General features: G+C 35.1%; 1 protein-coding gene across 5 annotated transcripts in view; it reads left to right on the top strand.

The window, feature by feature from the left end:
• mnd (L-type amino acid transporter minidiscs) overlaps positions 1–23,558 on the top strand; it is an 80,204-nt gene that overhangs the window by 49,409 nt on the left and 7,237 nt on the right. For 3 of the 5 annotated variants that reach the window (XM_034328695.2, XM_034328692.2, XM_034328693.2), the window contains exons 2-5: positions 4,704–4,922; positions 10,879–11,149; positions 18,968–19,091; positions 19,582–19,782. In XM_034328695.2, the coding sequence (XP_034184586.1) occupies positions 4,709–4,922; positions 10,879–11,149; positions 18,968–19,091; positions 19,582–19,782 (810 nt within the window). In that variant the 5' untranslated portion in view covers positions 4,704–4,708. Of the gene's footprint in view, positions 1–4,437; positions 4,595–4,703; positions 4,923–10,878; positions 11,150–18,967; positions 19,092–19,581; positions 19,783–23,558 lie in introns of those variants that run through there. The other 2 variants (XM_034328694.2, XM_076688362.1) reach the window with 2 other exon arrangements.

Below are 23,558 nucleotides of genomic sequence, written 5' to 3'. Positions count from 1 at the left end.
TAGAAGTATATTAAGCTTTGAAAGACAAATACTTTGATTAATAAGTAGCTGAATACAAGGTCACTTTGACCTATAACAACGTCATTAAAATTTATATACAAAGTTTAAAATATATTTAAATATAACCAAGTATATACACACCGTAAGGAATATGTACACATATAAATATACAATTTATACTGTTATAAAATTTATAAAAATATAAAATTTTATTTAAACCGTAAATCATACATTATGTCGGTAAAGGTTAATTAATCCAGATATGCCGAATGCTCCATTCGGCGTGCGAATATTGATCAAATTGTCATTCTTATTCTTTCCCTTTATTTCTTCGTTTAACATGGAATGTATCAACTGAATTAGACGAAAGGGTTACTTATAAAATAACAATAGAGCAATTGCCCAAGTGTGGCAACAATTGAACGTAATTGAAGTGAGTCATGGTACCCGTCCAATCTGACTCGATCCCTGAACTCGGAAAAGAAGGTCAACGATACTTCATTCAATTATGTTGTGTATGTCAGACTAATTGTAATGTAATTCAGCTGATTTCGTTCAACGTCTTCTGTATGATGGTTATTCATTGCGCAAGAACATTCTTCGCTTAACATATGCGAAAGGAAGGTACAGACTATATTCATAAAGGATAGCAACAGAAACTAAATAATTTTGGTATTGAACGAAAAAGAAAAATTCCTACGCAGTAACAAAGACTTTAGTTACTTTGCCATATAAGCGTAGAGTAGATCTACCCAAATGCGTTAAATACTGCATAGAATGAACTTTTGCTATACTACTATTTCTAAGAATGTTCTGCTCCTACAGTTTCATCTGCGACAATGTAACAAAATAAATTAAAAAATTTTTCAACGAAAAAATCCCAAGACAGATTTGTAGTTCCAAAGCAATAGGCTATAGCATGTCCATCATTTAGGTTTGCTGTGTAACGTTCGCTTAACCCTTCAACAGCGTAGCGCGGATCAATCGTGATCCAAAGTTATAAAATGTATACAAACATATAATATTAAGTTAAAATTGAGATTCTCTTCGTGGTCTGCCATCCGAGGATTAACAACGCATTTCTTAGAACGGATCTCCGTTAAATGCTTTTCTTCATAATGATAATACGTTAAAAACAATGATCAACGCCCGTCGGAGACTTCAGAAATATAATCAAATACACAGACTCGATAATATTAAATCTTTCTACCTCGATCAAAAAACGCATATTTTACCTTAGACAAACATGCTAAAATCTTTTAAAAGAACTGATTCTACATTCTGGGCTACGTTCAAGGCAGCTAACTCTCACAAAACCCCCAGGGTAATCTCTCCGTTGGAGGACTCTGACAGTAACATGACTTGTACTGAGAGAGACAAGGCGGAGATCCTTGCCCGCAACTTCAGTACGGTGCACTCAACGGCAACGGCACTTTCTTCGCCACACGAAAGCGAGGTCAATAAAATTATTGTCTGTTTACACTATCTTCCAAACCATTGTGCTATCAGTTCATGGCTAACACCAGCTAATATCACAACCAATATAAGAATGCTTAAAAACCGCAAGGCCCCGGGCCCAGACGGCATCACAGCTTCTATGCTCAAAAAGGCTTCTGGTAGGGTTATTTTACAACTTTACTATATATATACAGCATCTATTAACAAATCCTACTTCCCTAACGCATGGAGAATAGCCAGAATGGCCCCAATTCTCAAAGCGAATAAACCTTGCAAAAAATTAACCAGCCACAGACTAATTAGTTAATACAATATCAACAATATTTTAATCCCGCAACAATTCGGGAATAGACAGGGACATTCCACAATACATCAAATCACCCGAGTATCCCAACAAATCACTCACGAGTTGAATGTAAAACGCTGTGCTGTTATGATTCTCCTTGACCTTGCCAAGGCCTTTGATACTGTCTGGCACCATGGCTTAATATTTAAGTTGCATCGTCATAATGGACTCCTGAAACTTACTTACTCCTATCTTACCAATAGGTCGTTCTATGTCCAATTAAATGGTGCACGTTCATCCTACCACAACATTTCCGCTGGTGTCTCGCAGGAATCGATCTTAGGTCCTATCCTTTTCTTCATTTATATTAACGATATCCCCATATCTAAGATATGTGAAATTGCTTTATTCGCCGACGACACAGTCATGTACACTACCTCCTTTCGTTTCCTGCCTGCTGTCTCAAGAATCCACGCATACCTAATCCAAGTCTTAAAATTTTTCAACGATTGGAAACTGACCATTAATGTTGACAAGACTGAAGCTATTTATTTCTCTCGCAAAAAGCATCACAATAACCACAATAGTTTATGTTCCGTTGTCGTTGAGGGCACCTCAACGCCATGGTCCAAGAGTGTTCGTTATCTAGGAACCTTGCTTGACGAGCACCTTAGATGGAATGAGGAGGCGCTAATCCGTATTGTAAAGGCAAGCAAGGTACTCCACTTTTTATATCCTCACCTCTCGAACGGCTCTTCTCTTTCTGTCGTAATAAAATTATGTATTTACAAAATGTGTATTAGACCAGTACTCACATATGGTGCTATCATATGGTGGTCTCTTTTACCGACAACCACAAAAAAGAAATTTCAAGTTTTCCAAAATAAAGCTCTCAAAATTATCTACAATAAACCTAGACGTTTTTTAAGGGGGGAACCTCATGTAAATGGTCCGTTTTTCAAGAATTTTTTTTGGAAAATGTAATGCGCAGATTGATTTAAAATTTGAAGTGTCATTTATTAACGTTATAATGTAAACAGAAATATTTTTTATAAACTTTAATTCTTAATAACGATGGTGCAATGGCGGCTTGAAAATGGCATTCTGTAAATTCGCCGTGCAGCGTACAATGCATAAAAATGATCTGGAACAAAAAAATCAAAATGGAATAGCTACTTTATGCAAAAACGCTCAGCATGACATTTTTCTTTTATTAAAATTTTCAAAATTGCGAAAATGGCAAAGTTTTGAAAAAAAAAACCCGGAGTTTCGGTTATGAAAAATTGTTAATAACAGTATTTTAAATAAAAAATAAAGAAATCGGAGCTCGTCATGCTAAGGCCAATTGTTTATAGAATATATATGCCAAGTTTCATAAAGATCGAGTAATTAGTTTTTGAGCTACGTTGCACGACATGCGAAGTTTTGCGTTTCGAGAAAAATGCGTTTAAAACTTGAGTAACAGAAAAATCGTGAAAAAATCGTAATTCATTTTAAATTGCCGCGGCTTTTTGTTAATCTGCGATTCCAGGGCCATAGAACAGATCTTCCTCTTCCTCAAAAGGTTGTAATTCAGCCGTTTTTTCTTCTTCACTTTCTATCTCAACACTGTTAAAGTCAAATTTTTTAGAAGCTTTCCGCAGTCTGGGACGATCCGGACGATAATTAGGATTATAATCTTGCACCTTTCGACTCATTTTCAATTTATTCGTATTTTAAAAGGCTCAGTAAACGATCAATTTCCCTCAAGAGACGCTACTGAACTGACAATGAGCGAGGTTCCCTCGCCAAAGGGGCTTCTTTTGCAAAACCGTTATACACACAAATGTACACGTACAGACGCCATAAACGGCAATGCTTTGGTGGGGATAACAACTGGCGTACAATAGTATAGGTTTTAACACAGTCAGATTAAAAAGGGACCGAAAGACCGAGCGTCCGACGAGGGCCCGACTACCTGAGCCGCTCCGCCCAATACAACCGTTCACTTTATTTTGAAAATAACATACAAGAACATCTCTGATCACTTTCTAACTTTTTTTATCGCATTCCCGAGGAAATTTCCTATCGATTTAAGCGAAAAAAAAAAATGCTAAAAAATTTCATTTTACATGAGGTTCCCCCCTTAACTAAAACACTTCATGCCATGACCTCAATACCGACTGTACACTGAGTTGCATTGAACTTGTCGCAGTGAAGTTGGCCACGCATTCACTCACCGACGCGGCGTAAATGCGTTACTGAATTTATAGCCAACTTCACTGCGACAAGTTCAATGCAACTCAGTGTACATGAATTTATCACTAACATTTTGCAAAACTACAATGTCAAGGTTCACCCTAATCCGCTTGTGGAAGGAACCTCTGCTTATGCTTTACACAAAATCCCATATAGGAGGATTAAAGTCCCATTTCCGATGACGTGGATAACATAAGTATTGCCTCATTATTTCTTTTTTCTCTACGATTACTTTGCATAATTATACAGGTTAAGAGTAGCGGTTGTTTTACAAATTTTTCCTCATAATTTCTTGTCTTCTTAAGCTTTACTTTCCTCTGGTAACACCACCCAAACTATCCAATTTTCAGCCGGTAAGCAGGCCGTCGCCTGCAGATACGGTATCTTGGGTGGGACCACGGCGGAAAACGCTCCCCGTGCGAATGCCAATTTCACGCCAAAACGAAAAAAAAAAAAGAACGCATCTAATGCGTGACTGTATTTGATACTTCCTACTTGATTGTTGCCTATCGCTGGTATAAATGACTTACTTGTTCGTAATTTTGTCGACCTTTGAGATGTTATTTAATACATATAAATAAAAACAAGTTGGTTTTGATTTTGATAGTGAAGGTAATAGAAAATTTTAAAACTTACATTTTAAATGGACATTTATTATTGTGTATATTTAAATCTATCCATTTCTTTCATTAAAATTATTTAACTGATATGTGCTTTTCAGGTACTATGATCCCCAAATCTGGGGGAGATTATGCATACATTAGCGATGCTTTTGGACCCCTACCAGCGTTCCTGTACCTTTGGGTCGCATTGTTCATCCTAGTCCCGACAGGAAACGCGATTACAGCTCTAACGTTCGCACAGTACATTCTGCAACCAGTTTGGCCGGATTGCGTGCCACCTTATGCCGCAGTTAGACTACTTGCAGCTGTTATTACATGTAAGAAGAAAGTTAATTTTCAACTACATAGTTTCCTAAGTCTTTAAGAGAAATTAAATTTCACATTAAAAATGAAACATTTAATATCATAGTAATATCAATTTAATATCATAGTAAACCATTAAACGGTTATAATTTTTTAACTGAAAAGTTTACTTATCAATGGAAACTATACATGCAATAAGCATTTAGTAATACAAGTCAAAATTGTAGAAAACTTTAGCAACGATTATATTTTTGTGTGAAAATTTTTCTTTTGACTCTGTCAATTTCCAATTTAAAAACTTAATATTTACTTATTGGAGACGTATCTACAGAATATTCTAATCCTGCTGCAGTTCTCATTTATTCATTTTTATTCATAAAACAGGCCATTGGGTCTGTAATAAAGGGATTGTATGTACTCCTTATTAAAGCATCACAATGTATATCTCAGAATGTATAGTAGAGAGCATGGTACGCTTCCCTAGGGAAAATACTGAAGAGATATTGAGATTTTGAAGTTTGAATTTTGAAACCTTGAAATTTAATGTGCATATTAAATGTTATAATACTTAAAAATTATATTAATTTTATATAAATTAATCTTAATATTAATATCTTGAAAATTAAGTACCTCCTTTCTCTACATCGCCTTTTTCCCTAAGGAAGCCTACCATACTTGCTATTATATTTATTTAGAACTTATGTATTAGAACTTTTATCAATCTGTCAGTTTGTGTATCTCTATTAGGCCATTAAGCTTTACTCTAACCTTAACACTAAGTTTACGGGACGCGAAATTTTGGCACATGTCGAATTTCACAACGAAAATTATAGAAACCATTTACATTTCTCTTGTACCGCTTATGCTGACTTTTATCTAATTAAGATAGAGCACAATCCGTCAGATCAGTCCACTACGTGCGTAGTTCAACCCCATTTTACTCCGCGAAGATTTCGGCGCACTGCGCATCCTTAATTCGTGCGTGCGCAGTTTAAACCTATAAGTCCATCAATGAAATTGGACTTGTGCCAACACCTATTTAACTTACTATGAGTCAACTATGTATATATTTCAATCAATGTATATTTAAATTTATTTTGGTATATTTTACATTAACAATAAGTAAAAATATTTATATACTAATTTTGTTATTACATATTGAGCTTATTGATTATCGATATTTCTTTCATTTATAAATAAAAAGTACTCCTCTTGAGATTTACAAATTTTGAAGTCTTCGCGTTTCAATAGTAATTGATGTATTGTAAACTCTCCCTTATAATACATCCATCAGTACTTTCCGAATAACCAGTTTTAGGATCTTTCTCTGTCGCTTAATAACAATTCACGCATTGTAAATTTCTGGGAAAGTTCGCTGCACGATTAACGTGTACATATATTTTACCCCATACTGCTTACCTGTGTACTGACAATGAGTACTAAAGACGTACAGAACTATGTTGGAACAATGCCAATCCTATCCATAGGAGACGCAGGAGAGACGTAAAGGAACTACTCTTGGTCTTTTCTCACTCAAGTCTTTGTTTGGTCTTTATAATACATAAAAACCAGTATAACATATGCACTAATACAAACTGGTACATTTTCAATTTTTACAGAAAAAATGGTTCCAGTCGATAATAGTGTTTTGTATTTAAAAAAAGAAACCTACCCTTAACTCTTGAACAACGGAGTCTGAGTCAATATAGACCCCAAACTTACAAAACATATACATACAAAGATATTAACCTAAAGTTGAATGCATAATTTTTTAATGAAAGAATTTCATATATTGCAAGAATGATTTTTAAAGAAACAGTGTAAAATTTAAAAAATGAAAATAATATGAAATATAAAATTAAATTAAAATTGTGGCTCTCTCCATGGTCCGCAGCCCGAGGGTTAAAACTGTGTACAATGCTTTGTATTGTATTGATGAATTCGTTTACGTACTCTACAGTCCCATTAAGTTTAGTTTTTAAGTTTAAGAGTAAATCTTCCTTATTGATTCCAACTTTAACACGTTCGAAGCTGAGGTAAGAGATAGGGCTGGATTGAAACAAGGAGAGCATACTTTACATTCAACGATTCTCAACTATGCAAATTATACTTATTGTTAGAATTAAATTTGGAATTCAACTATACCACCCAATAATACCACTCAAAGTCACATTTGAACTGTAAGTTGCATCGTGAAAGTGACATGGTCTGATATACACATAGGTAGGTCTACACATATGGGCCCGAATGTGTTAATATTTGGATAACGAAGCCAAATCGTTGCCAATTCAACGTGCGATTTAGAGTTTGGAGTTTAAATTCGTTTTGATTTTTATTTTTTAAATTTTATTACTTTTCGAACATATGAAAATCTTTCATTTGGAAATTTAAAGTGTCTGAAATTATACATCAGTTTATTCCTGCATTTATTTCTTATTGCCCCCAGTATTAATATAAAAAAAATTTGACATTTGCCGACCTCTTCAACTGCTAACAAGTAACTTGGTGTATAACCCCTTGATGCGATTACAATAGACACATCCTGGAAGCATTATATCGAGAATTGTTGATGTATTCTATACTAATTTTCTCTCATTTAGTATATATAAAGAGAATTTATGAAATTATTCTTCTTACGATGGTCTCATTGCTTCTTTTTTCGCCTTAATTATACTTGAGATGTCAATGACTTACCGCACAAATATTGCATGTCCATCTTTTGATGAAATATGGGTTTTTATACGCAACAAATAATTCTTGATTGTTTCTTTATATTATATCAAAATCAAATTAATATCTATTCTATTTTATCTTGACAACATATTAAAAAATGAACGAAATCGGTGAGGTCGGTGAGATATTGATATTTATCATTACTTTTTAAATAAATATAATATTTTTAATTGTGAACGTTTCTAGTTATTATTCATTTTATTCTTTTTTATACAATATCATTCAGAATAATGTGTCCTCCTTCATTCTTACAATTAGCTTAATACAGTATACTCATCCTCTAAATATTACTATTGAATTATTATTATTATTTTGCAAATTTAAACTTATGTTATTAATTAAATACTAGTTATAGCTGTATTACATGTATGTATAAGATAATAAATACAGTGCAAGAAATATTTACTTAATTATAAAGTATCATTAGATTTTTAAACCTGTTTTTCTTAAACACATTAAACGTACAGATATAATATTTGTGCAATAAGCAATCGATATATTCCATCAAGTTTAAGTCAGGCAGTTGCGATGACCGAAAGCACCGATTTTATGCGTTTATCAATATTTACCAATCATTTATCACTGTCATACAGTAATATCCAATTTGTAGGATATTCAGTGGGATTTGTAGTAGTGAAGCTGTAGCAATAAAAGTAAAAAAAATTAATATAAATTGAAAAAATTGTATCATAAATAAAGCTAAAGGCAACTATTTGAAAAAGTTTTTGGGCAAATATATATAAATTTAATAGCAATAATAAAACAAATACTTTTATTATACTAGTTCCGTTCTTAGATGAAAAGTCGCGATTTATGGAAATTTTAATTACTTGCAACTTCTAAGTGCATTGACCGATCTCGATGAAATTTTCAGCACACGCATAACTTATTCGAATCTACGAAAGACGACAAAAAAATTGAAAAATTACCCTTCACTATTTTTTTTCACGATTTCAACAAATTGTAATTTTTTTAAACGACAAAAACACATATCTTAGTAAATCAAATTGTATAGCTTCTCGAGACACCTCAAGTCATTCGATCCAATTTTAAACGAGGTATTCTGTTTTAAACGGTGGACGAATACTTTTGCGGCATACGGTATGTTCTAACTGTGGTTATGAACAAGCGCGGCGGCAACACGACGACACAATTTGCGATTTGGTTTCCGAGATATAAGCAATTGAAAATTGGAATATCAACTTCCGTAGCGTGTGTTTCACTTCCGAACAGCTGATAGCTGAGCAGGTAGCCCATTCTCTAGTGTCCTGGGTCACAGTACGAACAAATAAACAGGTAAAAAGGCAAGGATGTGCACATTTCTATAGACCGTCCAACGAAATGAGTCAGTAAAAATGTAAACAAAACTGCTACGTGGTGTTCACGCGATGGATGTTAGCGGCTTTTATTATGGGCTGTCAAGTGTTGAGTTGAGGGCCAACTTTCGGCGGTCTCTTACCTTACTTGGGCCCTTACTTGGAAAGTCAGGAGGAGACTTAGCATTTTTCAAATACACACACCGCGATCATAGCAAAATCCCGTATATAGAGTACGTAAAAATTATTTGTCATGATTTTGGGAGATGACTTTACACCTATTGTTCCAAAAGAAGTAGCTTCTTATTTTTCAGTATGCAGGGATGGATATACCGTGAGCCGATCCTGCTACGCGCTTGAAAATTTGTATACATTTACTGACTCGTCTCGTCAAACGGACTATAGTCCTTTAAAACCATAAATGAGTCGTTGACCGCCGGATTAGACAAATGTGCATCCTTGTATTTTCACGTGACACTGACCCAGGATCTGCTCAGCTGTCAGCTGTTCGAAAGGGAAACATGCGCATTCGAAAGTTAATATTTCAATTTTCAGTACTTATATCTCAAAAACGAATTAACAGATTGAGCCGAAGTGGTGCCGTCACGCTTGTTCGTGACGACAGTTCGAACGTAATCAGTAGCCAACACTCTCGAGGTTCAGCCCACGCTCCTTCTAATCGGACAGTGTTTTTCGTTAATAATTTAAAAATGAAGCCTTAATCAACATTTTGGTAAAGGAAAAAGTTGTTCGGAATCACCTCAGCAGTCACCCTTCCAAGGGTCCTACGAACGTTTTGGAACATCTTGTGTACAGATTGTCTTAAAAAGGTGGTTACATATACTTTTACTCAGCGTCAAATCCAGGAGGAGTTTAAGGGGACCGTTTTAAGCCTTCCGTTTACTATGTAAAAATATTTCAAAATTTGAAATTCGCTATAATTTTGCAAATTTTGGACTCGATTGCTATTACAAAAATAACTCCATTCCTTTTAAACTTTTTAAATCATTAAATTATTAAGATATGTATCTATTCCATGTTTGTCCTTTAATGTTATTTATTTATAGATCATTATTTTTTTTACGATTAAATTTGTTATTTCATTTCATTTTAAGCTCGCTACCTCTCTGGTATGGGTGGATCTACCCAAGTGGGTTCGGACGTGTTAAATGAAACTTACAAATTCTACATTCATGTAATATTTTGCATTTATTTCATTATGTAAATTTACTTTCTGAGATATCTATATGAATCATTCTATTGGTATTTATGAATGAAAGCAATTAATAAAACGTAATAATGTCTTTATTAAATATAATATTTAATTATTAAAGAAACTAAGGCTAAGACGAGATGTTTTATGCATCGAGGCTGCATTCGAACTGAAAACGGATCCCGGCCAATACGCACGAGATTTGAAACGAGTGTTTATGTTAGAGACCGTATTGCCTTATACTTCTTAGAACTGACATTTACATCGATGACTTCCAATGAATATCGAATTCATTTTTATTATTTAATTAATCCAATACATTCTATATTAGGTTTTCAAATTAATTCAGTTCTTTTTATCAATTATAATTTAAAATTTTTATATTTTCCTTCACTTTTATGTACTTGAAATATTATTGATAAGTAAAAAAACATCATCAATAACAACGACGTTTATTTTAATATTTGAAGTAAATATAATTTTTTAGAGATAAATCTTCAATTTCTTTTCTTTTTAAAGCATCGAATTAATTCGCACAATATTGTATTCAAATGTACAGCGTTACTGTTGCAACTAACCTGACCTTATAATTTTATTCAAAGTATATTTCCCATTTTTCAAGTGCAAGAAATAAAATATAAAATTTTGTTTCATGTTTCATGTTTCATGAAATTATTAAAAATTAAATGTTTAAACTGTTATCGATAGGTTTGCTGACTGCTATCAATTGCTACAATGTAAAATGGGCGACTAGGGTGCAGGACATCTTCACTGGAACAAAAATTTTTGCATTATTGATCATCATGGCCGCTGGTCTCTGGTGGCTCTGCATGGGCCATACGGAGAATTTCCGGCATCCTATGGACGGGACCAATACACAGCCCGGTTACATTGCCTTGGCTGTTTACTCAGGGCTATTTTCTTATTCCGGATGGAACTACCTGAACTTCGTCACCGAAGAACTGAAAGATCCATACAAGTAATTATCATTCAAAATAAATGCGCTCTAGGTTAGGTAGGTATGCGCACGGAATTGTCCTACGATCGCTCGAGTACCCGCGTCCATTTCGCGGCCTATCGTCTACATTACTGCCCCCCCCCCCCCCCCCCCCCCCCCCCCCTCAAATCCATTATTATTACTAAAACTATCAAATGGATCAAAATGTCAGCTTTCTGGTTGCTTATTTTAAATTATAGAATTTAGTAAAGGGCTTTTATTAAAATGTATGTTAACTGTTTTTCAGATAAAACATTATTCTATGCGTTGGAATATGTTTCATTCTTTATATGTATGAAACAATTATTTGTTTTACATTTCATTTCATTTTATGTAATCTGTGACCTGTTTGAAATGGCCAACCCTGTATACGCGCATTCACGCTGTGAATGTATATATAGTGGAAAAAAACACTTCGGAGATAAGGGCATATTTTTCATTCTTTTGTATGATGTTCATCGGTTAAAGTGCTGTATCAGAATCACAACAGTAAAGGAGGAAGTACAAATATGAGATAGGGTAGAAATATGAAGTACCAAGGTTTTAATCCGTACGCCGTAATGTGACACTTTTAACAATGATTGTGCATCAAGTATTACGACGTGTAAAACACTCTCTCATAACAACCATTCTTGATAGGTATCATTGTTTTGTTTAACAATTGTTTCAACTTTAGGCCGTAATAGAAAGTTCTTACGCGTGCTTGTTAAAGTAAAGTTTACTTTGATTTATTTTGTTAGTTTTAAAAAGCAAAACGATTTAGATATTCTAAATTTTGCGATTCGGTTTCGACCTATGTGAACCAGGCACCCGACTTTGAAAAATTCAATTTTTTCAAATTGCATTGTATTCCCCTTCGTTTGTACCCGTTTATACCAGTTTCGGGTATAGTTCCGAATTGCCCCGGTGGTGGGGGGAGAGGGGGGAGGGAGAAGACCCCAAATGTGAAATGGTATCCACATCAGTCCAGTAGTTTCGGAGATATTAATTAAAAACTTTCGCAGAATACATAGAATTCTGCCTATACCGACATGACTAACACAACCATCCCCGCTGTAGAAACCGTGGTCGTCAAGTGTCAAGCAGCCGATGGCACAGTAGGGGGTCTCTATTTGACAATGAGTATCAAAAGGGTGTCTCTATAGTGACATATTTTTATTTGTATCTCGTATTTGTCATTGGTGTATTTTGTATTACAGCATATTTAATATTTTATTCTGCATTTTTGGTAAGCGAGATAAAATAATCTCAATTTTTTAAAATAATTATTCTTGTGTTTTAGGGCGGGGGAAGGGCTTTGCTCCTTCCCCTGCACCCCCGTTCCGGAAAACCAAACCCAACCTCACCTACTACGGTTTGATATACATACGTAGATGAACAAAGTGTTACCTTCTGTTCGCATATGTAAGAAGATAGTTATGCTTGTGACTGTGTTTTAGGTCCACACTGATGGGTAAAATTCTGTGTATTAGTAAAAAAGTTGTTTGCGAATATCTCGACAACTTGTTATTTCCATCAAAAACAAAAATTATATTCGTATTCAGCACATCAAAACGAGTAAAACGACGAGATTAATGTAAACGTGAGCCATATAAAACACTCTGTAGATACTCAAGTCGAGACCCCCTACTGTGTCATCGGTTGCTTGACACTTGACGACCACGGTTTCTACAGCGGGGATAGTTGTGTTAGTCACGTCTGTATAGGCAAAATTCTATGTATTCTGCCGAAAGTTTTTAATTAATATCTCCGAAACTACTGGGCTGATGTGGATACCGTTTTACATTTGCAGTTTTCTCCCTCCCCCTCTCACCCCTCCAAAGCCCATGTCGATCGGCCACCAGGGCAATTCGGAACTACAGCCCCAGTTTCCTTTCCGTTTGTACCTTAAGGGGTAAAAAGATATAAGGGGGCGAGAATACCCTAGCACCCCACTTTAACATTTTTTATTTCTCTCATCGCCATAAAAAAAAGAAACGTTTGTACCCGTTTGTACCACCTTCACTTTCGTTTGTACCCCAAGGAGTTGGTTTGTACCGATTTGTAAACAAACTCCCAATGGGTAACCAGGAATTTTTTATTTATATCATTTAACAATCATTAATTATATGCCCAATTTCCTTCCGTTTCATGAGAAGAGAATTATCGCGTTAAACTTATTTTGCAGATGGTGTGATAAACTTTTACAATGCTTTGAATGATAAATGTTATATTTTCTCAATAGTTCTTTCATTAATCATTCGATATGTTCCATTGCGAATATCACTCAAAATCGTACATTAAGTATATTTGAAAATGATGTACAGATTACCAGTTGCTATCTTTTGTGTAAGATAGAGCCTTCAGGCTTTGCGTTGTTTTCTGTTACTCAGCATATAAGAGATCTCATTTATCTCGGATAGTTCTTTTCTTTTAACGATCCACTATAGAGTTTCCGACTGACGCATAGGAAATGAAATTCTGTAGGTCGTAGACAGGTACAACAGGTACAAACGATTAGGAAACAGCACCCGCAAGGAGATTTGGAAAATCTTCAAAAATGGCGAAGTTACCTCTTGTGGTCAGTTTCAGAAATCGGTACAAACGAACCCCTTTGAGTACAAACGAAAGTGAAGGTGGTACAAACGGGTACAAACGTTTCTTTTTTTTTTATGGCGTTGAGAGAAATAAAAAATGTTAGTGGGGTGCTAGGGTATTCTTGCCCCCTTATATCTTTTCGCCCCTTAAGGTACAAACGAAAAGGAAACTGGTACAAACGGGTACAAACGAAGGGGAATACAATACAATTTTAAAAAATTGAATTTTTCAAAGTCGGGTGCCAGGTTCACATAGGTGCGGTTTCGATAAAGATTCTGGGGTAAGTGCCATGCCGTTCCTCATGGTCCTCCTACCAGAAGATGCAAGATCTTCCCCGTTCTATGGCCAGATCCTTCGAGATCACCCTTATCTCCCTACACCTGTTATGCAGCACCATGACTTCGGGTCATCGGCCACACGCGCGTACCTTTGAAGAGCGGCATTCGAACTCTCTATCGCCGATTCATAAACGTCAAGTATCAGCTACCGCCGCACCCAAGTCCAAAGCCCCAAATGCATTGACTCTGCCACGTGTCAGTCCTTGCACACGTGCTGATGCTAATAATCATAGTATTAGTATATCAAAGGATATTTGAAGTAGCTGTGTTTTGACTATGATAAATAACAGTAGATAGTGGAATGACAAATTGATAGAAATATGAGGTTGTAGAAAACTTGTAGAAAAGCTACTCCCTATCCGATTTTGATGATTTTCAAATATGTTGTAAAATTCGTTATTTTAAGCAATTTTTTTTCCTTTAAGCTATACAGGGTGATCCTCTCGCTAGTGAATCCAAAAGAAAGTGCCGCAACAATAGAATGAAAAAGTCGACATCCCATTTCTGTCATCGCTTACTTGACGGAGGTGCCCCTACAGCGGAGACGGCTGTGTGCGTGAAAATGTGTGTAATGAGCAGAAGAGTCCCATTTAAACGCTGCGGAAAACAGAAAATTGTTTTAACACATTTTCACGCACGCAACCGTCTCCGCTACAGGGGCCACCTCCGTCAAGTAAGCAATGACAGAAATGGGATGTCGACTTCTTCATTCTATTGTTGTGGCACTTCCTTTTGGATCTACTAGCGAGAGGATCACCCTGTATGTCGGACTCGATCAGTTTGCGAGATTATCAGCTACGAGTACTACTACATTGAATTTCGCCTGTACGTATGCGTCCACGGCTGTGTGTGCGTCGGCAAGCGACCATCGTTTATCTACTGTTTCTGTCAACAGCACCACATGGCCCAGCTACCGCCTATGTAACGAGTCAGCTTAAAATCAAAGTTAACTAGTAATTTCAACGGCAGCCGGAATATCAATGTAACCTTTTTTTTTTTATTTTTTTTTTTGTGGGGGAAATCTTCCAAAGACGCCCCCAGCCCCCCTGGGGAGGGTCCAGAGGTAGTGCCGGACTTTTACCGGCTAAATCCCCCACGGTGGCCTGCACTCGGGGTTAGGGAGGGCCCCGGGACCTCTGTCGAATACACGGGGGAGGGTCAAAGGTTAGACCCTCTAAGGCCACACACGACGCCGGCCACTGCTCGGGCCGCGTGCAATGGCGACCGAGGCCCCAGCCCCGGCCACCTGCGGTCCAGCGACTCAGCGAAGGAGCCGCCGATCTGCGATGACATCTACCTTGGGGGGGAAGTCGAAGCTCCTCCCCCTCCTCCTCCTCCTCCTCCTGTTGGAGGCGGTGGGCAGAATTATCAAGGCCCACCGCCCCGTATATCAATGTAACCTAATCTAACCTAATCTAGGCATATAAGTAACGAACAAAATTATATTCCGTCAACATTAGTATTAATCATTGTCCACCACAAGATTGTCTGCCATCCGTACTAATATTGGCGGTATTTTATTTTTTCTGATATTTATACGTCTATGTTAAGTTGGGTTATATTAGGTTAGGGTTAGGTTATATCAATATTGCGACCGCCCTTAAGCGGCCGGCCACACGAGTCAAATATTATAATTTAATTTTTTAGTTCACCCGTTGTTTAAATAAGAGCCGAAGCACATAGAGAAACGGTAGGCAAGCGAGCCGGTATACACACGGCCACGGGCGGATACGTATAGGCAGAATTCGTTGTAGTAGTAACAATATTCTTTCGCGAACAACCTCGCAAACTATTTGAATCCGACATATAGCTTAGAGTTCACAGGAAAATGTTGTTTAAAATGCCGAATTTAACAACATATTTAAAAATCATCGAAATCGGTCGGGGAGTAGCTTTTCTACAAGTTCACCAAATATGAAATACTTGTTTGGTAGTAATATGGAACAATCTCATATTATTATCATATTTTTAAGTTTATTACTAAGTAATAAAATTAACATATGAACATATAAAATGTGCATATTTTGTAATAAAAAATTTTCTGACGATTGTAAAGGCGAACTATGGATTTAATGCCTATCATACCACTTATAGGTAAAATAAAATAAACGGTTCGTTTAATTGGTTGTCATGTTATATTTGACATTCAGTTATGTTTAATTTATCATTTATAACTTTATTTAACCGACTTCCAAAAAGAAGGAGGTTACTCAATTTGATCAGTATTTTATTATTATTATTATTATTATTATTATTATTATTATTATTATTATTATTATTATTATTATTTTCATTTCATGTATGTGCGCCGATTACTCCGAGACGAATGGACCAATCGGAACGAAACCTTGGCTCCGATTTAGTATATGGGCCCCTTCCCCCAGGGGGGTGGGGTATATAGCCGGATAGCTTGGAGGATGAGGATCACAAATATGGTGATTCCAGGTGTTGAAGTCTTAAGGGGGCGGAGATATAGGGGTTGAAAGTTGCGATGAACTGAGGCTCCGATTTAAGATATGGGTTGTTCGCCCAGAGGGGTGAGGTATATAGTCGGATAGCTTGGAGGATGAGGATCACAAATATGGTGGTTCCAGGTGTCCTAACTCTTAAGGGAGCGGGGATGTAAGGGTTGAAAGTTGCGATGAACTTGAACTTCTATCGACCATATAACGGGTGAGCTTAAAATCAAAGTTAACTAATTTCAATAATTTTGACATTGGACTTGTGTGGCCGGCCGCCTGACGGCGGCCGAAATACTTATATCCCGTAGCCTAATTGAATCTGGACATATAAGTAATGAAAAAAATTATATTCCGTCAACATCAATACGGAACAACCTCCTTGTGATGCACTCAATTAAAAAAATAGAAAAAAAATGATTTCAAGCTCACCCGTTATATGGTCAGTAGACGAGTCAGAAATAGTGGAGAAGCGACGGTCGCTTGTGGCGACTGAAATTCAAGTTCATCGCAATTTTCAACCCCTATATCTCCGCCCCCTTAAGACTTCGACACCTGGAATCACCATATTTGTGATCCTCATCCTCCAAGCTATCCGACTATATGTATACCCCACCACCCTAAGGGCAGGGGCCCATATACTAAATTGATGCCGAAACCTTTTGCATCTTGTAGAGTATGTCTCTCGATTGGTTCCGTTAAAAAACATTTTGCATTTTTTCGTTGTTAACCACTTTTATTGCAAAAAAAGTAATGCTTCATTTATATTTTTCGGCGTTTACTCTGCAAGGAATATACCGATCGCGATGAAACCTTTCACATTTAGTAGATGATCCTACTTGCACAAATTTATGAAATTTGTTATTGTTAATAACTATGTACTATTATAGCAAAAAAAAATATTTAAGTATTTAATATCCAAGTTGTTCTCTTTTGTTATTAATCAACTAAATTTCATTAGTATATTTTTTGTTTGTTTACGGTTATTACCTAAAGGCTGGATTTCCTTTATGCGTCGATCGCATGTGTCTTCATTCAGCGGCCGTGCTTGTTCGATTTTTTCTACTGACTTGCGGCTATATTGTTTTAAGACGCGTGCATTCAGTAAAAAAAATCAAACAAGTACATTCGCCGAACGCAGATGTATGAGATCGACGCATATAGGAAATCCCACCTTAACCAATAAGAACAGAAGACTACCTTGTGGTATCCTGCAAACAGTGCTCGTTCCGCTAAAAAGTGTGTAATAAAATAATTTTTAACAAAAAATACAAGGGACTTCGGGACGCGGTAAACAGTGTAAAATAATTTATATTTCATTTATACCAATACTCAACAACTATTAATAAAACCGATTTATTCGTTAAATAGTATACTAAATACATTTCAACATTTTCGGAGGCGGCGCAAAATTAAAAATTTTCTTCTATTAGGAAGATCCTAGTTCAGGTGTCAACTACATGTATATCAGAAGTATTACCAACTTCTGATACAAACGTTACAATTACAAATGTTATCAACCGTATCTATAACGTTCCGTATTTTTTCTTACGACTTATTAATTACCAAGTTCGCCATACCGCAATCAAATCGTTATTGACAGCATCGTTTATTCAGGTATTTTCAATTTTGCACCGCTTCCGAAAAGACTGAAATGTATTTAGTATACTATTTCACGATTAACTAGGTTTTATTAATAGCTGTTGGTTATGTTGCACTTTTTAGCGCATCTCGAAGTCGGTTGTATCTTTTGTTAAAAATTATTTTATTTTTCTAAAAAGTAACACTGTCTCGTAACACTTACTACCCGAAGTTCTATTAGCTCGAATTTGCCATTAATTAGAAAAAGTGAGAAAAACAGAAGTTCTATAAGGTCTACAATATTTATATTTATACAGCACATTCTGCATGAAATTTCCCAAATTTCTATGTTTGATATTTCTATTAATGACTATTCTAAGATTCTCTACATCGAAAAATATTCATACCTTCTCTTCTACATAATCATAGTGATTCCAATTATATTCCCAACTCTGTATACTGTGGTTCACCACCACTTGCGTATAAAGATTTATGCGAAAAAACTTGACTTATTATTAACTTTGTTATTCGTACTTTTCAATTGTATACTAAATTTTATAATATTTATTCATAAAAAATTACATTATTTTATTTGTAAATTACTCTTAATATCGGTATCATTCAAATTAAGATTTTGAGAATTCCTGCTTCCCCTATATTACCATTTCCCTTAGGGAAGCCTACTTTGCTCAACATGTAATATACTACAACTATGTTGTAGCTCAAGGTATTCTTTTTGTGAGCTCAAAATCACAATAGCAATGAAACAAATAACAATAAATAAATAAAGAAAATACTCCCGATAATAACATAAAAATTGCAAAGAACAATCATCATGCTTCCAGGAATCTTCCAAAGGCAATTTGTATATCGTTGCCATTGGTGACTGTAATTTACGTTTTGGCGAACGTTGCTTACTTCGTGGTGCTTACACAGGATGAAATACTTGCATCGGATGCTGTCGCCGTTGTAAGTTGCTTGACATTTTAAACATTGTTTCCTGCTAATTAACTTGATTTAGAATTGTTTGGAGAAAAATATGTGGAAATTCGAATTTCAATTAAATATGGCAAAACTTAACAAATAAATCATGCTTCTGTCTTGTTATCAATAAATTGAGATAACCAAAAACGGTGTACTATGGAGAGAACCACATTTTTAATTTAATTTTGTATTTCATATTATTTCCATTTTCTTTTAATTTTCTAAATTTTATACTGTTCCTTGAAAAATAAAAAAAAATTCTTCCAATATATGTATCAAACTTTCATGTAAAAATTATACCCTCAACTTTAGGTTAATTTCCTTGTATACGTTTTGTAAGTTTGGGTCACGATTCACCCAGGTTCTGCTGTTTAAGGGCTAAATAATTCAACGAAAGAATTGATTAAACAACTGTTTATAAATTGTCTTTTTAGATCATTCAGAAAAATATGAAAAACGAATTATCTTTTTTCAGACGTTCGGCGATAAATTACTGGGCGTTATGTCTTGGATAATGCCATTTTTCGTCGCCTGTTCAACCTTCGGGGCGTTGAACGGTGCAATATTCGCATCGTCACGATTGTTTTTCGTTGGAGCTCGCAACGGTCATTTACCCGCTGCTATCGCCCTCATCAATGTCCGAAACTTGACGCCGATGCCATCTCTAATCTTTCTTGTAAGCCTCTTTTGTTAACCAACCTTTTGTCGTTCTTGATAAAAATATGAAATGATTCACAAAGAAACAGGATAAGCATTAACTTTCTAAATCAAAAATGAATCAGAAATCAAGGAAATCTCTCGAAGAAATTTAATAAATTTTATACAAACTAAGAGAACTTAATTATCATAACCTAGAAACATTGGCGTAACTAGAAGTTTTTGGTAGGAGTGGGCTAGGTCCAATAAAAATTTTTAAGTTCAGACATTTTCAAATTCTATACTTTTGAAAGTTGGAAATTATTAAATTCTTAATTTTTAGAAATCTGAAATTAAATAATTTCAGATTATTTTGAAATTCTGAAATTTTTGAATGTTAAAATTTTATAATGGTGAGTACAGCAAAATCTCTGTATATGTATGTATAATTGGCCGTATGCTGGGAAGTGAAAGTGAACAATAAGGGCAGAGCAGGGGGGATTTTTTGAGCCTCGCAGCTGCTTTTGATCTCCGGCAACAAGTCGTAAAAAAGAAAAATAGCATGAGCGCCGTAGCAGCCCAGAAAGTAACAACAGTTTAACTTTCTTATTTTTAGATTTTTCTGCATACAAATTGTTTTAACATATCGATACAATTTTTCTGATTAAAATGAGACCAAACATGGCATAATTTGGACTATATTGGCGAAAAAAAAATTCTCATTGGGGATGTTCCCTTGCACATAAAATAAGTAAATGTGACTCAAATTATATCGTGTTTGGTTGCATTTTAACCAAAAAAACCTCAACAATATATTAAACGAATTTGTGGGTAAAAAAAAGTAAAATTAAGAAACTTATATTTCTTGATTATGAACTGAACTCACTCGCCATAATCAATGGCAAAAATCCTGTTGTAAATCCTGTTGGGTTTAATTTAGGTTAGGTTAGGTTAGGTTAGGTTAGGTTAGGTTATTTTTTTAAGTTTTTGTAGTTTTCTTTGCTCATTTTTGCTCCCGTAATAAAATCCATTCTGTAGAATCCCAAAAAAAAAAATTTTTCTCAAAAAAAAATGTCCGCGCCACCACATAATGTTTTTCTAACTTACTACTCATGAAAAGTTTGCCTGGTAATTTCTCAGTCAATTGGAGGGGGAACTCTTACCAAATAAATAAATACATATACAGGGTGTTTCGTTTAAAACAGGCCACCTAAATATCTCCTCTATCTCTGAAAATACAAAAAATGTTTCTGACGTAATCTAAATGGTTTCAAAAGACAAATCAGATGGACGAACCGTTTTTTATAAATTGTAATTTTTGAATCGTTTTTTTAAGGTCAATCGTGTTTAAATTTTAGAGTCCACGGTCACTTCAAGGTCATGCTATTAAACATGGATGAATGCATAATAATATTTGCTATAACATACAACAACAAAAAATGTGTGTACATACGTGAAAAACAGGAGTGACCTAGAAAAAACGATTAAAAAATTACAATTTATAAAAAACGATCCTTCCATCTGATTCGTCTTTTGAAACCATTTAGATTACGTCAGTAACATTTTTTGTATTTTCAGAGATAGAGGGGCTATTTAGGTGGCCTGTTTTAAACGAAACACCCTGTATATATGTATAGATTTGTATACTGAAAATGCTTTTTAAAAGGCCAAAAAAATACAATATTTCATCAATTTATGTATGTTATAATAAACTATCAGTATTTATGATACAATACAATAAGAGTTAATAGTGGTGGGGTTGTAGCAATAAATGTAAAACAAATTATATCATTAATAAAACTAAAAGTAATTACGTGTTCAGAAAGTGAACGCCATCCCCGATTTCAATGACTTTTAAATATTATCGTCTAGATAGTTAATTCCACAATTTGAACCTTTCAACGTTGGATAATTTGAAAATTTGGAAATTTAAAACTTTAATATTTCGCCGGTATCCGCAAACTCAGAAATGGGATGTCGACTTCTATATTCTATTGTGGCGGCACTTCCTTTCGGGTAGCGTAGCGAGAGGATCTCCCTGTAGTAGCCCTGCAGCCCTTAAGGCTGGTTCAGACACGGCTAATAATTTAGTCGAGTAGCGAGTAGTTTAGTGTATGGACACTACAGTTTAGTCGAGTAGTTTAATAAAATGATTTAGTCGATTAGACTCGTTTCATTGGATTTTTCTGGTCGAGTAGGCTTTCCCCACCACTAACTAGGCTTCCCAACAGACCTGTCCGGACACATTTCTTTGGTCAAGCGATATATCTTGTACTCTCGATTTCCAAAGCTCAACTGTACTAGTCCGGACACTTTTCTATGTGCTAAACGGTTTAGTAGTAAGTAGCTACTCCCCACTCGACTAAATTACTAGCCGTGTCTGAGCCAGCCTTTACGGACAAGCCAAACCGTCATAAATCTGATAAAAATATGTTTATAAAGAAATATGTTCCAATTCGTTTGCCAATTCATCATTTGGTGACATAAAGAGATAAAAGATAATGCTGATATTGATTGACATATGTAGATCAAATCAATAACGATAATGTATTTATCTATATTTGTATGAAATATGATAAGTTAATTCACTTAGAGTATGTGAGTGTTATGGATTACAAACTGTCTCGTTAAATAGTTATTAATTCTTATCTAGTCGAGACAAGTCCAATGAACCCATACACCTAATTTTCCAACAAAATATTTTTCATAATTCTTAAAAAATTCAACATTCTTCCCATCATTTGATTTTGGAAATAATATAACATAAATTATAAAACGTTAAAGACTTTTTGGAAGCAAAGAAAATTAGATAAGTAAAACAGTAAAAGTCTGAAAAAGAGAAAAAGCAATTAAGTATTAAATTTAAATTTGAGAAATTCACACCGTCATTATGTATAGTTTTAATAGCATTGAATCAGGGAGTATAAACCCATAGTCCTTTCTGTAATTAATTTCATTAAACTGTACAATTTATTTCAAAAGTGATTTGAATTAGTCCACCAATTATGACGGTACTAACTGCACAGTTATTATGGATGTCACCTCTGACGGGTACATAGCGGGGCAAAATATAAAAAACTCTAAACAATATTCGTCTGTAAGAGTTATATTTTTTTTTTGCTCCAGAAAAATACTTACCAATTTATAAAATTGCTATTCTTCATCAAAATAGTACGAAACCGTTACACCTGGTATTCTTATGAATAGTGGTCGCAAGATTTCAAAGTTTACAGTATCGTGCAAAATAGGCTTCCCTAACAAAAATGACGTAACAGGGGAAGCAGGAATTCTTAAAATCTTCATTTTGAGGACATTAATGTTAAAAATGATATAGAGAAAAAATAATATAATTTTTTAATTAATAAATATTATAAAATTTAGTGTATAATTAAGAAATATGAGTAGTACAATAAATATTAATTAAAATTCTCCCGCGTAAACGTTTATACGCAAGTGGTGGGGTGCCACAGACTTATATGTACTGTCCACCGATCACAAGAAGTCCCATGAGAATAATGCAATCTAATTGGTCACCCCCCACCTCAGCTCACATGTAACGTCCACCGTGGCGTATGATTGGGCGAAGCGACCAGTTAAGCTCGTGTAAGTAGTACATGTACTGTTCGTTGCAGCTAAGTTGCCGTCCAATCAAATTCGTTGACCTGCCTCCAGTCACACGTATTATGTTTATTGGCCGAGGCTCTTACATCCACAAATCTATCGCGTGACGAACGTCGTTAAGGACAGACATTGAAACGGAATTCGGGGTTTACATTATTAAGAAAACAGGAGAGATTTTACATTTTCCATAATGTA

This window comes from Osmia lignaria, chromosome 1 (genome assembly GCF_051020975.1).
Source record: "Osmia lignaria lignaria isolate PbOS001 chromosome 1, iyOsmLign1, whole genome shotgun sequence".
Classification (NCBI taxonomy): domain Eukaryota; kingdom Metazoa; phylum Arthropoda; class Insecta; order Hymenoptera; family Megachilidae; genus Osmia; species Osmia lignaria.
This window is presented reverse-complemented; position numbering and strand designations above follow the sequence as displayed.